This window comes from Phascolarctos cinereus, unplaced genomic scaffold (assembly GCF_003287225.1).
Source record: "Phascolarctos cinereus isolate Bilbo 61053 unplaced genomic scaffold, phaCin_HiC Scaffold_726;HRSCAF=1367, whole genome shotgun sequence".
In the NCBI taxonomy this organism is placed as follows: Eukaryota; Metazoa; Chordata; class Mammalia; order Diprotodontia; family Phascolarctidae; genus Phascolarctos; species Phascolarctos cinereus.
In genome coordinates, this window is record NW_027556098.1 from 240,003,951 (window position 1) to 240,022,174 (window position 18,224).

The 18,224-nt window shown below is 37.0% G+C and overlaps 1 protein-coding gene across 11 annotated transcripts in view; it reads left to right on the forward strand.

Moving 5' to 3' along the window:
* The first annotated feature begins 35 nt into the window (after positions 1–35).
* Positions 36–18,224, forward strand: part of PRPF40A (pre-mRNA processing factor 40A) — a 55,119-nt gene continuing 36,930 nt past the window's right edge. For 6 of the 11 annotated variants that reach the window (XM_020970320.2, XM_020970322.2, XM_020970324.2 and 3 more), the window contains exons 1-2: positions 36–782; positions 1,830–1,961. In XM_020970320.2, the coding sequence (XP_020825979.1) occupies positions 381–782; positions 1,830–1,961 (534 nt within the window). In that variant the 5' untranslated portion in view covers positions 36–380. Of the gene's footprint in view, positions 783–1,829; positions 1,962–3,267; positions 3,348–18,224 lie in introns of those variants that run through there. The other 5 variants (XM_020970325.2, XM_020970328.2, XM_078147031.1 and 2 more) reach the window with 2 other exon arrangements.

Sequence of the window (18,224 nt, forward strand, 5' to 3'; positions counted from 1 at the left end):
AGTCTCGCGCTTTCTCACCCGGTCCCTTCCGCGTCCTCGAGCCCCCTCCTCTTCCCCTCCTCCCCCTCCCCTTTTTCTCCCCCCCCCCGCCCAACCTCGAGCGTCGCGCGCGCGCATCCTGTCCCAGCCACCGCTAACGCTAGAAGCTGCTTCCCCCCCTCCTGGCTCCCCGGCGGCCTCAGGTTTGTGGGGCGTGCGTAACTGGGGTGGGGGGTAAAGGCGGCAGCCCCCCCACTGCCCCTCCCCCTACGGGGTGAGGTGGCTGTTAGGCCCGGGAGGCTGGGGCCTACGTACTCTTCTCTTCCCCGGGGGAAGTTGGTGGAGTTTTCCCGGCGGGGGACTCGGCGCAGAAACTTCCTCCGTCCCCCTCCCCCCCCTCCATGCAGGCGACGCCGAGCGAGGCCGAGGCCGGGGGCGAATCGCCGCAGAGCTGCGTGCAAGCTGCGCGCTCTGATTGGACGGCGGGGAAGCCAGTCAGCTTATTGGCCCCGCTGATCCCGCCCCGCAGCTCCGGGCAGCCTCTACCCTTTGGCCCCAGCGGGCGCCAGCCACTCAGATCGCTCCTTGTTGGAATGTGTAGCGGCAGCGGCCGCCGCCGGAGCAGCCTCAGCCCGACGATGAGGCCGGGGACGGGAGTCGAGCGTGGAGGCCTCATGGTGAGTGAAATGGAGAACCGCCCTCCACCGCGGGGTCCCGGGAACGGGGAGCGGAGACTGTCCAGCTCAAGCCTCTGCTCCAGCCCATGGGCCTCCGCGGACGGCTACCTGAGGAGACGGCCCTCGGTAAGGGAGCGGTGGGGCGGGGGAAAAGCGGCACAATGAAAAAAAGAAACAGGAAGCCTTCTCCCTGTGGGGAAGAAAAAAGAAAGGTGGACAGAGGAGAAGGCCTGAGGTGGCGGGATCTGGCTCTGAGGGAGGGAAATGGAGGGCGGAATAGCACAAAGGAAAGGATGTGGGTCCCTAGGAGGTGGGTATTACTGTGGCGAAGATGGAGGAGAGAGCCCTGGGCAGAGCCGGTGGCTGGGTGTTGGCAACAGAAGTCAGCTTTGGGGTGCAGGCCTGATTTGGCCAGGGTAGAGAAGGGAGGAATGTGACTTGAGATGAAAGAAAGGAAAGAGTGAGCAAGGCTGGGTAGAGTTGCTAAGCGTGTAATTGTTCTACATGATTTGAGGCATTGGGCTCTTTTGTGGCCTAAATAAATTATTTTGATTTTATGAACTTGTTAAAGCAGATAACTCTTTCTGTTGGACTTTCTGTACATAGCTTTCAGAATGACCAACCAACAGTAGCTATTGACTTTTAGAGCTGGAAATGATGTTAAGTAGCTTTTTGCAGAGAAATGGAATGTTTTGATCTACCTTAGTAAGAATTTTTCGGGAAAATGACAGGTCTGACACTGGAGAAACATCCACAGGTAGCCTTTATAGTATTCGTTGAACTTTTTTAAATCGCCCTTCCTTTATTTGTGAGACAGAGTAATTTAGGCTAAAATTTAAAAGCTGATCTTGGCACATGAACAGAATAATCAAGTCTTCTTCCTCAGAATTGGTCTTAAAATAGGTTATTCATTTTTTTTTGGCAAACTATATTTTAGCACAATAACTTACTAAAGTACTAATTATTTTTATCATTTTTGATTATACATAAACAGGCAATTTTTTTCTAATCTTCTCTCCTTTATGAAGTCCATATTTTATAAATGGGCAAATTTCTGTGAAAGTTCCTCGGTAAATATCTTACCACCTCACTTCTGATAGCATTCTTGGTGCTTTTGGGGGTGGGAAGACTCTATTATTAATTGATGTTTTCTTTACTAACACTGTTTTTCAGATGGGACACCCTGGCATGCATTATCCACCCATGGGAATGCACCCTATGGGTCAGAGAGGAAATATGCAACCTGTACCTCATGGAATGATGCAGCAAATGATGCCCCCTATGGGAGGTCCTCCAATGGGACAAGTAAGACAGTTTTAAAAATTATATTTGCTTTGTAGCATCACTGTGATAAATAATTTAAAGCATGGATAAATGTTAGTAAATAAGTCAAGGATTGACATTTCCCCAAAAACGTATTCAAAGGTTTCAAGTGAAATGAAATGTTGAATTATGTCCGTAACCAGAGTTTTAACTGTACTGAGGCTGTCGTCCACATAAAAATGCTCATCTTTTCCACTTTGAAAAAATACACTTGAATAGCACTTTTTTTGGTAGCTTAAAGGTTATGTTTTTAGTTGACTGATTTGATTTTTCTCAAGCAAGTCAATTTGATCTTACGCCCTAGCTGCAAATCTAGAAATTTTCTGTTCAGTTCACCATGTATTTTGTGGGTTATCCAACTGAGGTAAATGTACGTAAGAATAGGAAAACCTACATCAGCAACTTTGTTTAGGTATGTGCCTTAAAATTTGAGTGTTATACATTTTTTGATACCAAAACAGTCTTCTTGCATTTTCCTGTTTCACATTCCTAATTTTCTATAGGACACTTTTATTTTGAATTGAGAAAGTGCTTGTTGATTTTCTTCACTCCTACTGATGAACTGTCCCTTCTCTCTCTAGTATAAGTTGTAAATAGGAGTGATTTGTATCAAAAAGCTTCATTAGTGCTAACTCAGTTACCCTGTAGTGTTCTAATCAGGGAGAGTAACTAAACTCAATTATTGTGACTGATATTTATGCGTTAAGTCTGTTAGATGCCATATGAAATTTAAGTAGCTGCTTTCTCTCCATAAGAGTCTTGATAAATCATCAGAAATCTAGACTGTTATATCACATGGAGGCAATCAAAGGTACTGAATATGATCTTTCTCTAATTAGTTTTGTTTAGTTTGATAATTGTTAAAAGATCATTGAGTTCAGAGTGAAATTGTATAGCAGCCAGGAAGGAAAAGGAGTCTTTTTTTTTAAACCAGAAAGGTTTGTCACAAATACTTTTCTTCTGTGTAGTTTTTCTATAGTAAAACCAATTAAGTAGTTTAAAACTCTTTATTCAAAGGTATCTGGCCCAAGAGACTGGCTCTTTGCCCATAGCTTCCCTTTAAATAATTGAGCCATTGGCCTTCTGATCTAGGAGCAACACAAGTTTCAAAACTCTCTTGGTGGTGGAGAAACAATTCTGTGATCCTTCTTCTGTTCCTTACAGTCTCCCAAGCAGCAAGGAGCTCTTGGTTTCTTGATAGAGCTGCTCTAACTAGATATTGAGCTTTTAAAAAATATTTATTCTTTAAATGCTCTGGTTCTTATTTAAAATTAGTTTCTTTCCACAGAAAGATAAAATAAAACAATTTGCTACTGCCAGATGCTTCTCTCTTTTCTGGGGCCTTCTGTTTCCATTGGGCCAATCAAGGTAAGTTATGCAAGGGATTGACCTGCTTTTACCCTTGCTATGGTGCCATGGCACTATTTTTCAAAACCAAGACACCAATTAGTCATTTTCTAATTAAATGCAAAGACTTTACCTTTTTATAATTGTTTTGATTTGTCTTAGTGTGCTGTCAGCTGGTCACAGTTTACCTTAAGACCTTTCTGGTTTAGGTTCTGTAGTGACCACTTTCTTTTTGGGTTTATTTCCCAGTTAATTACACATCCATTCAGACGTTGGGCAGTCCCGTGCTTTGTGGTTTTTCCCACATTCTTTTCCAAAAGCCAACATGTCATGTGTACACATCTCACTTGATTGCTCAAATTTTGAGGAGTCCATCTCTCTACTGACTCCTGTAAATATAACAAATGGCTGTCTCAGGAATCTTCAACCCTGATCTTCAGAGAGAATCTCATTCCAATGCTTGCCCTAGATAACTTATATATGCTCCTATTTTATTGATGTCTTTAGAACTTAAAAATGGAGCCCTGGATCTTGGCACAGCCAATTCTTGGTTATCAATGGTAACAGGAGACAGAGACAGCATGGGTAATTAAAATCCATGGATGATTCAAAAACCCCATTTAAACCTACACACTATTAAACCACCAAAGAACTACTAACAATTAGCAAAATTGTTTCACTTTTCATCTTTTTTCATTTCACTTGCCCACCCTCTAGTAGAGGTATTCATGAGCAGTGAAATGGCTGGAAGTATAAAGAAGCAAAAGCAAAGGGCCTGTATATGCATCTGTATATGCATCAGAGTGCCAGAGTTGGTGGAGTTTTTCTACCATATAGTTTAATCAATTCTGAGGTATGCTTAATAGTTTTGTCTTTGGGACTTAGAATTTGGGGAGCCTACCTATGTGATGGCTAGTCTTCATGTTTCAGTTTAGGGCTGATGTAGGGTATATGAAAAGCTAAAGTTGATGTCAGTCTTGTTCAGTAGAAGTTATGGAGTTGTTGACACTCAGCCAGCAAATGCAGCAAATGTGATTTATGAAGTAAACTTCTTAAACTTTTTTTCTTATTTGCAAAATTATTTCCTTAAAAATTGTTGAGAGAAAACAAAGATTTTCACTGCAACTTAATGTCTAATTTACAACAAGAAGGGCAGGGAGGAGATTTGGGTTCATGTGCTTATGTGTTACCTCAGTCCTTGCCCTTTTTAATATTCATAAACAAAATTAGGCTATGTTATCTTACCTGCTCCCCGATAATAAATTGAAATACATAGAGCTAGTTTGTTTTTGGCTCTTCATGTTTGTTATCATTTCTCAGGTTACACTCGTTGGTTTTTTCCTACTACCAGCTAACATAATTGTTGGTTGTTATTAATAAATTGTGTTTCCAAATTCACAGAATCGGTTTTAGAGCCTGAAGGGAATTTATAAAATATCCAAGTTTTATGAACAATATGATATTCACAGAGAGTGTTTTGAGAACCACTGGTTTAAAATGTACTGGATTTGAGAAGGAATAGCTAAAGACCCTGTTCTGTGCCTGTTCAAATTATATTGGAATAAAGCTTCACAGATTTTAATGTGATTGAAGTGCCTAGGCTATCCTGCTCCATGCCCTTTGTTAATAATTCTTTGTCTTTAGAATGTGTTTGTCTTGCTCTTTTCCCCAGGAATAACATTTACAAATCAGACATTTTTAAGGTTCCTATTTTGTGTAGTTTCTTCCCTGCTCACTCACATTTTTTTCACTTATGCTTTAGGAAGCTGTGTGACATTCGGCAAGTCATTTAACCTCTCTTCCCTTGCTTTCTTTAATCTGTAAAATGGGTTTAGAGTGTGTGATACTTTCTGGCTCTTAAGATTTTGATTTTAAAATATGGTGTCAGAGACTAATTATGAAAGAATTTTTATGACTTGGTGTGGGAAGGGAAGGAAGAATAAATTAGTTTGAGTTTTGTTAATAATAGATTTGGCCTTGATTATAACCTTTTGCAAATGAAAGTGTATTTGCATTTCACAAATAACGCGTCAGTTTCCTATTCTTAGGTTTTATACCAAGAAGGGAAGCTATAGTCCTGTCTTTAGATACTCAGTAAAGCTTAACTGGACTGTTAAAATAGCCCCTTACCTGAACTTCATGCCTGTAGGCGCAACAGTTTCATTCTACCTTATATTAGTTTCTGCTTGCAATCTGCTGCTAGATTTACCTTCTTTAGAGTGCTCCTTTCATTGTGTGACTGCCTTGCTCTAGTCTCCCTCCAGTGGTTCACATGTTCTTCTATAATAAAAACCAAACTTCTCATTTAAGATCTTTAACATTCTGATCTCAATTTCTGTATCTAGCTTTATCCCTTAAAGATTGCTGCCCAACCCAAACCCCTAGCTCTAACCCGGCTTTGGTCTCCTCCAGACTATGACCCTTGGTTTGTAGAATATCTTCCTTTCTCTTTTCCTCCCAGCAGACAACTGGAGTGCCTCTCCCTGTTTAAAACATACAGCTTAAGTTCTGTGTCCTCTAAGAGGCCTTCCATGACTGTCCTATATTTATGCCACTATTTTGACTTCAATGGCATTTCTTGTTATATAATTTATTTGCACACGTTTTATTATTTTGTCCCCCGAACTTGATTGTGAGGTCTTGGAAGGTAGGCAGCTTAGTGAATTAGAAAGAACACTAGATTTTGAGTCAGCAATGAATTTGAAACCCAGCTCTGCTATTTAGTGTGTTGCCTTGGCCAAATCATGTGACTTTAGTTTCCTTATCTGTAAAGGGGAATTGGACTGAGTGGTCTCAGATCACTTCAGCTCTAAATCTGTGATCCCACGACTTGCACTTCTTTTGTCACCCTTTTCCCCCTCAGTGCTTTCAGTATAGTAGATGCTCAGATATTTTTAAATAAATGAATGGAATACACTTTCCTACAAAGAAGGTATAATAAATGCAGGCAGTCACTCTTTGCTAGGATGTATGCAGCTTAATTCAGTTGTCCTAACATCTTAGGTTCATAAGATAATTTAAACTCCTTGGGAGAAATTATTTGGAGAAAGGCTATTAACCCTTCTGTTCACATTAATTTTAATATTCAAGTATCCACCAAGTCAAATGTCATTGAGCCTGGACACTACCTGGTAGTAAAGAGTGGCATTAGTTATTCAGCCTATATGCTTAGACAAGTAATGTTAAATTACATACAGAGTATTAAGTGAATATTTAGATACAAAGTATTTAAATGGAGAATAGTTTGTGTTGATGATATACTCATCATTTAACAAATTGGTTGTCCTAATGTGGCTGTAAATAATTTAGATTAAATGTGGATGTTCATAACCTTAATGGTATGACAGAATCTACTAGACACATCCATAAGAACAAAGGATGCAAGCAAAAATTCAGAGTCAGAAAAGTATTGTCTTTATCTTAGTCTAATCTTCATTATGAACTTCTTCCCAAATATAGTGAATATTGTTACTGTCACACATTTTTATTACAAATCCTTAGAAGATACATTCATTTTCATTTTCCACATTTGGGTGCATAATAAAACCAGAATCCAATTAGCCAAAGCCCTCTTTTACCTGGAGTTTTTTCCCTTGTACAAAGTTCATGTAGAAGAGTAGAAGATATGAGCTGGAAAAGTAGTTGGGGGGCCAGAACTTGGAAGCCCATGAATTTTAAACTAAAGGGTTACACTTTTCTGGGAGTCAGAGTGGGAGATGGTTTTTGAACTAGAACTTGCCACCATCAAAGCTGCTTTTAAGAAGATTACTCTTACAGCATTGTAACATATTCGAAATGGAAGGGTAGAGGCAGGGTTGTGGCAGTAGATTGGGAAGCATGTGAAAAATATGAAATAGAAGCAGTAAAATTACAGATATATACATAGCTGTCTGTATATTGTTGTTGAAAGTGTGTATGTGTGCCTCACTGGAAAAGAGAGAGTATCCAGGCAGGGAGGAGAAAGAATTGATTTGGTAAGTAGAGGAGAGCAGAAATGAAGACAGGCCAAAAGGGCTGACAGATAAAAATATTAATGTAGGAAACAAAATAGACAGCTATTAATCATTGTGGATGGTGGTGGGGGCTGTGTCACTAATGTTACAAATAGTAACTTCTGAAACTTGTTAATCATGAAGCATTTTGTAGATGTTAGATTTCGACACTTTTCACACCTGAGACTGACCCACTGTTCCTCACATCCAAGTGATTTTTTTATACTGTTAAATTTTGACAGATAAAATTCTGAATAAGTTAAAAACTCTACTCAAAGCCAGAAGCTGTTATTGTTCCTTTTAATCCCTCTTTTTTCCCATTTCCCCTTTCTGACTTCACTGTGTCTTTAAATGTATTGATTACTGAGGTGGCAGCTAAGATATTTCTTTCTGTTTGACGGATGATAATGAATCTTATGTTTGGAACTACCACTATCCTGGTATCTATACTAGGACTCCTTCGTGAACAAAACATCTTTCCATTCTTGGATCAAGTTATTCTTTGTGGACAAAAAGTATTGTGGTCAATATACAAAACAACTTTTGCAGTAATGGGTTTAAAATTCATGGACTTGCTCCTGCTGATTTTTGACAGTTGTGTATAGGTAGAGCTGCGTATGTCTCAGATTCAGGTACTGCACCTAATCACATGGATAAGGAAAAAACACATTAGGAAACACAAACCCAGTGGAGTCATAACAGAATTTTTCTTTACCTTAGTCTTTGATCCTCTTTATTTTAGCATTTGTTACTGGTCTTGTACTAAAATTCAACAAGTGTTACATTCTACTCTTCTTGTGTTTGTTTGCATTACAAACTTTCTTTTAGCTTCTGGGAATGAACATTAAGTGACAGTTCGCTCATTTGGCTTGTGTGTGGATTGAGCTATCAAATAACCAGAGAAACATGTTGTTTTTCTGAAAGATTACTTTTTCATGAATTTCAGTCTTTATCTTTGTAAACAGAGGTATGGCACAGAGGACAGTGATCATCTTCTTGAAGGTAACACTTCAGTAGGAAGTATGTGTGTGTGTGTGTGTGTGTGTGTGTGTGTATACATATATCTATATATAGATATATATATCTATATATAGATATATATATAGCTTAAAGTGGCTTCCTAACCATTTACACAGATGGTATTTATTTCATCTACTTCTTAGAAGGTTAAACATTCTGTGCTGGATTGTTTATATAATAGTGTTCGGTGGCAGAAATAGTACATGACCTCTTAGCTTCCTTTTGGACTTCTGATTTAGTAATTTATTTTGCAGTTAAATGATTTGCACAGTTCATTTGACCTGGCAAGTGTATATCCTAAATTTTTCATTTCATGGGATCACATCTAGAAATCTTTGTCCCTTCACTTCGCTACTTTTAAGAAAGGTGTCTTGTGCTTAAATATACTAATGTATTTGATATTATTTTATTCTCATTCACATTTCTCTTTCTAGTTCTCCTATTGGTCTTTGTTAGATTTCCAGCTTTCCTAATAGCTTCTGGTGGCTACTTCTTTTCCCCAGAAAATTCTTTTGTGTAATTTAGCTCTTTGATGGAATTCTTGACATGCCTTTTTTTTTAAGTACTTTTAGTGAGTGATGGGTAGCTAAGTTTCATTGTCTAGTAATTATATTTTCATCGTTGATGTGGTACATTTGTACCATTAAAAGTTTCCCTTATTTCTTCTAGGAGAGAACTATCTAATAGGAATAAGTAGAAGAAGTATGAGGTAGTGAAAGGGAACAGGATGAGGTTTTGTTATTACAGGCTAGGCAAAGAAGATAGCAATAGTTCCATATTTAGGTTTCTCTGGTTATGTTACATAGGAGTTTGAGGTTATGCTGTCAAACTGACATGTCAAAATTTCTTCAACTTTACCTCAGGTCATGACCCTTCAGCTTGAGAAACATCACGATAGTCTACTAATTTTTGTATCATAACAGGATCATAGTGGCAAAATTCCACTTTTCAAAAAGTAAATACTAGTGTATTCATGTTAGTATATTTTGTTTGTTACAGGGCTTTATGTAGATACTGTTAGTCCTGCTTTTCAGAGAAGTAGCATGGCATTTTGGAAAGAGAGCTGACCACAAATACCTTCATTGAAGGTGTGCACATAAGAGCTGTGTGACCCTGGGCAAGTGACTTAATCTCTCAATGTGCTAGGTAACTTTCTAAGACTAAGTTACAGAGAAGGTGCCAATCTGCATACATAAAGAGTATCCTCATCTGGAAATTCCTTTATCAATGAAATTATAGTTCCAGTTCCTATCCTATTCTTCCCTAAACCTTATTTTGGAATGGAACTGACTTTGACTGCTGAAAGATTATGCCAAGTATAACCTCTGATAGGTTGTGTTGTGGTACAGAGACAGACTATTTTCTAAGAATCGGGTTACCTATGTAATTAGCCACTTTATCATCACAGAGCCCATTAAATAAGAAAAAACGCAGAAAGACCAGCAAGTAGGCATAGGCCTAGAGAAACTAAATCACATCAATTTTAATATTCTTGCTATAAATGAAAGCAGAAGACAGGGAAGTTGCACCAAAGTGAAAGGATAGCTCACAGATTATCTTGTAAAGGTGGCAAATAAAGGAGTTTGCAGAGTTGTTGGGTTGGGGGGGTTGTTGTTGTTAATCTTAGATCTAAAAGCAGCAAGAAATAGCATTTTGTGGGACTTTTGGTTAATTTTGTATTGCAGTATTTATGAGAAGCAATTTCAAAAAGACCACTGTGAATGTAATTGCATCTAGTACACCAAGATCTCCTATAGAGGGTGAGGAAATAGAGAAATTCTACAAAGAACTCAATAGTATTCTCCAAATGAAATCAACATATACTTTATCAGTAATCCTAATGTGAAGACAGCAGAGGAAAGCAAAAAGGTAGAGAGGCCATTAAAAACTTGTGGACTATACAGAAACTTTCTTTGAGAAGAGTTGGGAGGTGTTTGACAACAAGTACCCAAAAAAAGTCATAAAAAGTTAGATTGAGGAGAGGAATAGTAACTGGACCTGTTTGCTAGAATAGGGAATTCCACGGTAAGGAAACTCCCAATGTCAAGGGATGTTAGCACCTTCTTTGTAGCTTAGAGCCTTAGTTGCCTAGAGCACTGAGAAGTTAAAATTATTTTTCTAAGACTCACAAAGCCAGGACTTGAACCCAGGTCTTCTGGCTTAGAAGGCAGCCATTACACTGGGTTGCCTCTTTAAAACTGATTATTTGAACAGATAGGAAATGATCTATCACTATGGAAGGAATTATTTTTAAGTCAGCTCTGTTTAGTTTAGATCAAAGATCAAAAATGAAAACCACATTACAAGAAAAATAGAAATGAGATATGGTATATATATTTGAGACAACCTTAATCTAATCTATTTTAACTTACTAATATCACACATAAAGAGCAACAGAGCAAACATCTATGCCAACTGTTACTTTTTTCTTTTTTTTTTCTTTTTTTTTCTTTTGCTTTTTGGTGAGGCAGTCGGGGTAAATGACTTGCCTAGGGTCAAGTGTCTGAGGTTGGATTTGAACTCAGGTCCTCCTGACTCCCAGGCAGGAGCTCTATCTACTGTGCTACCTAGCTGCCCCACCATTTTTCTAAGGTAGTGTAACCAACCAATCTAAATCAGTTCTCAGGATGCACATCATAAGGACCTGGAAACTGCTTCATCCAACAAAACTTGACCTTGACATTATAGCCAAGGGCAACACCATTTTAGACATCTTATGGAAAAGAGTGATGGAAAATTATGATGAATATGAATACAAAGAGAAAAGCATTGAAGGAAATTTTAAAAGATAAAGTTTGGTGAGAATTTCAACTTGACAAAATCAGCTAGTGGACATTTAAGAATCAAACTGGAAGGTGGACAAGAGAGATGACAAAAGGAAAAGATTAGCAACATTTTTTAGGGCAAACTCTTAATCGTCAATAACAGTTGAATACTATTTTGTAGTTTTAATATCATACCCCCCAGTGTGCCAAATGAGGAAGGAGAAATGGCACAAAAGAAAAATAATAATGGGAAGAACAGCTGGACCATTCCAAGTATACAAAGAGGAGGTTCATACTGGAGAAGCAACAATTTTGAGGACATTGAGGGATCAATTCTTAACATATCTGAAAGAATGAAGTATAGCAAACCTTAGGGAAATCCTGTACTTTGTCACCAAAAGAAGGCAACAGAGAAGGTAGCAATAACTTAACTTGTGTGCCTATATTCCCATCTCTACAGAACTTTTCTGAGCATAATCTATAAATGAGTGTGCTAGATTCAGCTTGAGTTCAGATGCTACCATAGACATTTACTTGCTGTGTGATCCTGAGCAAGTCACTTAACTACTTGGTGCTCAATTTCCTCATCTTTAAATTGAGAGGGTCAGACTCAATGGCCTCCAAGGTCCTTTCCATCTCTAAATCAACAATCCTATGATCTACACAATTGATAAGAGTGTCCTTAAGAAAAGTATTAGAAGGGAAGATGTAGTTTTACAAGCAGTATTTTACAGTGTTATAAAAATGCATTTGATTAAGAACAAAATACTGCCTTAAAGAACTCTCCCACAAGATGTCTTGTCTGTATACATAGGTCAAAATCATCTAAGTTCCTTAAAAGATTTTGTAATCTATAGAATATTAATTTCAAGCAAGGTATAAAATAGGAAGAGACATACTTGCTGAAGGTGTTTACCCTATCGGAGAATTTCCAGTACTATTCACATGGAAGAGGAATTCTTATAAAATTGTTGTAGTGATTGTTCTAGGTTTTCAGATGAATTTGAAAAGTTGGATAGTTGATCAGGATCTTTTACCCATTATCCAGTATTTAATAGCAGATAACCTCCAAATGCATAACTACATGGTAATTACCTCCATGCCACTAAAAAATAAAAACAAAACCTAAAAACATCTCATATATTCCACTAAAATTTGTAGATCTGGTACTTTCAGATAATGGGCACACTCCTGACCTTATGGGTTCTCTGTTCCTTTTCTTTCAGGCTCATATCCAAGCATCAGTATTCTGTAGAGTCAAATGACAATTCCTCGCAGCAGTGCAGTTTGAGGCTTGATTGCTCTTATAAAAAGAAATCACTGACATCACCATCAAACCCTCCACTCCCCTGTTCTTCAGGTGTTTGAACATTTAAGAGTGCAGACTTTTAAGGTGCCAGTGCTTACTTAGCTCATGGACGGTCTTTTTTCACACTGATAATAATTGGTCATTGAAGCTACTTGGCACATATAACTTTCTGTGACCTTAGATAAGTGCTGCTTCTCATAATTAGCCTAAGAATAATACACAGTCATTGTCATTAAGAATTGGTTAACTCTAGTTGGGGAGTCTGTTTTGTTTGAATACTAGTAAACATCCTGGGAATGACCTTGCTAGAAGCTACTGTTGGTTATCTTAGGGGAGGCCTTTTGTATAAGTTACAAGAAAACGGAGTGGGGAAAGAAAACTTACTCAACTTTTGACATTCAAATTTATGAGGCTACAAGTAGCTTTCCTTAAAGAATATTTATTAACTCTTACTGTGCAAATGAAAAGGATTACAATATACCAAACTTAAAACAAATAAAAGTATTTCTTCTGTTTTGGAAAGGAATCTCTTTATAAGGGATTTGCATGTGAAGTTTTAATGGTTGATGAATAATAACAATGATAACTAATAGTTACTGCCCAGATTCATCACTTAGTTTAATACTGGGAAAAAGGCATACATCCCTGGAACTTCCAACTCTGAGGTGGGTCACCAGTGTTAAAATAAGACTGATGAATAAAGGGAAAAGACTACCTAGAACAGCGATGAGATCCTGCATATGCTCCTGTTTGTGCTTGATACTGAACTATTTGTATGAAACCCTAGATCACTGCTGAGACATGAAATCCATATTCCCACAGGCAAAGACATGGATGAAGAATGCCTGTGATCCAGAATATGTTATGCAGTTGAATGGGCAACCCATAGAGGTAGTCCCTTAGTATGTATATACTTTGGCCATGCCTTGCAAATGGACAGTGAAAATTAAACAGGAGGAAGGAAACTGTTGCCTTTCTAAAACTGCAAAGGTTTTTTTTTTGGTTTTGATTTTGTTTGGTTTAGAACATAGTAGTATGGATCTGTGATTTGATCAACACAGTGGGGCTTCTTATGAAGAATCCTTTCTACCAATGCAAATCTGACAATTGCTCTGCAACTTGTGGTCTAAGTTGCCTGGTGAACTAAGAGGTTGTGACTTGCAGAGGGTCATATTATATTTTAGAGAAGGGATTTAAACCTATGATTTCCTGATATCAGAGCCAACCCTCTTGCCATTAAACACTGCCTTGGAAAGGTTATTGCCATGTCAAGGATACCAATGAGTTGGATTTGTGAGAGCCCCTTACATCAGTGAGATCACTAGTCTATTGGAAAATTGGAGTTTAAGGTTTGAGAAAGCCTTTTGTCATTTAAGTTTTACAGCAGCCTTTTGAAGTAGTTACCATAGGTATTATTCTCATTTTACAGATGAGAAAACTGAGGCTCAAAGAGTTTAAGTGACTTGCCTGTGATTACGTAGCTTATAAATGTTGGAAGTAGGATTTAAGCCCATATCTTAGTCTAAGTTCTAGCACTATATTCACTATGCCATACTGCTTTTGTCATGTTTTCTTAATTAACTGATATAAATACTATCATATGGACATCTGTAAAATTTGATGTTAAAAGAGATCTCTTCAAAAAGTTTGGGAGCCTCTTCACTTGATAGTGTTATGGGAATTAGTTCCATAGGAACAGTTTAATAAACGGAATAGTAAACAGACTGATGTCACAATAAGTGGTTATCTCTTATTCACCATCCATCCAGTTTACATCTTGGAATATCAGCTGAATATTATTGTGGTTGAGTTTCGTAATGCACTATGGGATTTGGTTATAATGTACTAATGACATTACAGAATGGCATTGGTATGCCTGTATCATATTTCCTAGAATTTTCTTCATTCTTATAACTATAGTTCTCTTGATCTATAGAAAAGCATTTCATTCAGTAGAAACAAATGCTCTCGAGGCTCTCCTACAGCAAGGTGTTTCCCATGTTATACAAGATTTCTTGAGAAGTAACAATAATTGAGGTAACTTTGTGGTAACAGTGACTGATTAGTATTAAGCAAAACATTAAAACAGGGAGACATACTCAAGAGCAGTGTTTGCTTGCCACTGTCATGGAAGATGTCCAAGGCAGAATCCAAATGGAAGAGAGATTCCCTACATATATGTATAGTGAGGTCTTCCAGATGTTCCTTTTTGCAGATGACATTAAACCAAAGAACATTACAGAGCCAGATAAATGAGATCCATGATTGCTTAAGTTTGGTATAACTAGCCATACAGGGAGGAAAACCAAGTGCACATTGTTGACCCTTGATAAGCAGTGGTTTAATTTAACTTACTGAAGAGTACTGCATGTCCAGAATTTTATATCTTGTGCAATGGACAACCCATGGAATTCGTCTGTCAAGTAAGTATACGTCTTGGACAGTGCTACCAATGGACAATAAGCTGGATCTAGAATTGCACAGAAGGCAGAGAGCAAGCTGAATTGCTTCTAGAATTATGTACATTATATTTAATGACTTCGAAACTTCTCGAAACAAGGGTTCATCTTTTAAACAATAATAATCTTCTAGCAATGCTATATGGCCATGACTTGTGGAATAGTATTATTCCTGAAGAATTTTAAGTTGAAGGGTCACTCGAAGGCAGCGGAGAGGTGAATGGTGGGTTAAATAGGCTACAAGACATTATTATCCAATGAAGAATTGCTCAGGAGAAGTGGTATAAAGGATGTCATTGGAGAGATGTACGATCATTCATTCATGTAACGAGAGCAAGGTATAACCAAATATGTGTGCTCCATTGGTATCAATGCAAAGTCAGGAGTTTCTAGAGGAAGCCTTCCCAGCATATATGGGTGGAACTTCTATAGCTGATTTGCAGGAGGATATGGACAAGTCGTGCAGGATGAGAACATGTGGATGGGTTGTGATCTACACTTTTGGAGGGAGTCCTAACATCGGTCACAGATCCAGTTAAGTAAGTAAAATTTTGTTTTGTTTTGTTTTTTCCAAATACAGGCTGTTTCCCTAACATGAGTATAAAAATCTAGGTATATTCCAAAAAAATAACACTGATTAGCCACACTTATTTTAAATAAGGCAGATTGGAGGTGGGAGCGTTGAGGAAATAAAACGTATGTTCAGAATATGACATGTTATCATCTTAATCTGAGTATTTCTTGTCACTGGACTGTTCAGTTTTATCTGTTTTGGGTGGAGAGAGAATCTGAGAAACCCAAAGATTAACTAGTTTTCCCTACATAATATATATGTAAGTTAAAGATGTCTTATCATACAGTCAGTCATCTCTTTTCCTCTTCAGTTGAGCCTATTTGTGTTGTGAGAAAAATAGATTTTTGCATTTTAAATGTCTTACTTTAATACTAATAGTGCCTGGAATCATGTTTCCTACTAGTTTTCATTATCCTTGTGTATTTTAGTGTACTTTTCTAGTTTGTTGGGTTTTACTCAAAAGGAAAAAAAATAAAGATACGTGAAACAAATTTGTGTAGGCTGTCAAGTCTAGTTTGAATGTTGATTACAAAAAATACTTCAAGATAATTATGTAGTTTAGCATAAATGAAATGTGGTTTCTCTAGGATTAGACAAGTTTAGGTTGTGAATGATTTCTTTTCCAAGAGAGATTACTTGACTAATTATAAAATAGGATAGGAATTGTGAAGTGATGATCACTTCGACACAGTCACTACAATGATTACCTTAGCTTCTTTAAATTTTATTTTAATTATTTTCTACTGTACTAAAGCATTCACTTACAAAGCCTGTTGTAAGAAACACCTAAGAGAAGCTTCTCCTTCATTATTTCTTTTCCCATTTTCTATAGTGACGAATGTTTAATGATATTTTCCAGTAGACCCCTACTCTAATTCCTCATTGTGTTGTGGCAGTGAACCTGGTTTCCTAATGGCTCTACCAAGGGGCCATAACGTCCTGCCAAGCCAGAAAGAGTTTAGGTGTGGGTCCTTATGTACACCTTTATGTCTGTATTTTAAGAGCCAGCCTAACTAAATACTGGGAGCTTCCATCATCAAACTGACTCTCATGCCCCTCCTTTTATTGATAGAGAAGGTAGAAAGTTGTATATTTTTTAATATACATTCTAAAAATTTAGCATCAAGAGCAAGTTGTCCAGCAGAAAATTGTGTTGAACTATACAAATGGCTATGACAGGTATTTTCTAACATATTGTGATGTGTTCTGTTGGTTCACATTTAAAAAAAAAATTAGATCATGATCAGTATTGATCCAAAGGTCTCAACATCTAAATAAATTAATTTTACAAAATTCATAAGGAAATCCATAATAGAACAAAGGAGCTCTTTGCTATCATTACATGTGAATATATAACAATTTATTAATGATAGCAGGTAGCTTTTGTGTTATATTTTAGATTTTCTTACGATAGTAAACTAAGCTGGATTTTGAGATGTTAAGTAATTATTTAGTCTTAAATATGACTAATACAGAGACTTGCATAAATTATCCTTGCAGGAATTTTTGCTAAGAATACAAGTAATAGTGCAGTAGCGTTTGTTTTTGTGCAATTTAAACATTTTTTGCTATATAAAGTTCAATCAGTTTCTCAGGCTTTACATGTTATAATAATATTTAGTCTTACGCTACTTGCCCATTTCTACTTTTCAAGAAAGACAGTGCTCATGAAATTTAAGATGATTATATTAACCAGTAGAGAAATCCTTTCTTTAAAAAAAATAAGTTTGTTGGTTTTGGGTTTTTTTTATTTTTAATGTTGTTTTTTTAGGGCATTTTCCCTTAGCTTAGATATTTCCTGAGTTGAATAATTGTCTTTTGCCAGCGTATTTAGTAGACTTAAGGAAATCCTTTAGGCTAGAAATGTTTTTTGTTTAGAATAGAGGTGTCAGAAATTCCCAAGTGTTTTCCAAACCAGATGTAATTAGAAGATGTTTAATAAATAAAAATATAGTAAAATGGAGATAATGTTAATTTGTGGTTTTCTGAGTCATTATATAGCCTATGGAGATTCATTTCTCTTTGAGTTTGACACTATTGGCTTAGAGAGTAACAGTGATTCTTAAATGGTAAATTATGATGCAGATTCTACTTTATAATTAATATTGATACTCTGCTTAAGTTGAAAATGCTCAGTTGGTTGGCGTAATTTGTCTTTCAAATTAATAAAAAAAAATTTATAATCCTGTAGAAGTTTTAAATCAGTATTTTCCACCCAAGAAGTGATTAGGCAGTAATGAGTGAAATTAATGTTATTTGCTTAGCACAAATTTGGTAGTAAGTAGGTAACTGTTATACATGCATATGATGAACTGTGACCCCTTCCCCCCAGGTATGGGCAGTTAAGAAAATTGGAAATAATAAGGAATTTGGAAGAATTATTACAGGTTAAATCTCATTTCATCAAATTGAGGGATAATCCATATTTCTCTACTATAGTGAAATACTGTTGTATCCAATATTGGTTACAAAGGATAACTTATTGACTTGAAGGCTTTTTTTTCCCCTTGTTATACTTAGGCCTTATGTCATTTTTATGTAATGGGACTTAACCTGTGTTCATTCCTTATTCTGACAGAGTATGCCTGGTTAAGGTTGTATTCATTTTAAGAGTATTACCTAAATGTACCCACAATTAGGGATGTGTTAGACTATTTTGAGGAGTTTTAACATGTGCTTCCTCAAAGTTTCTGTGAAATGTCTTGTTAAAAGATATTTTGAATCATTTCAAAATTTCAATAAACTCCTGTCTAAAATTTTGCTTTAGAACTTTTGGTAT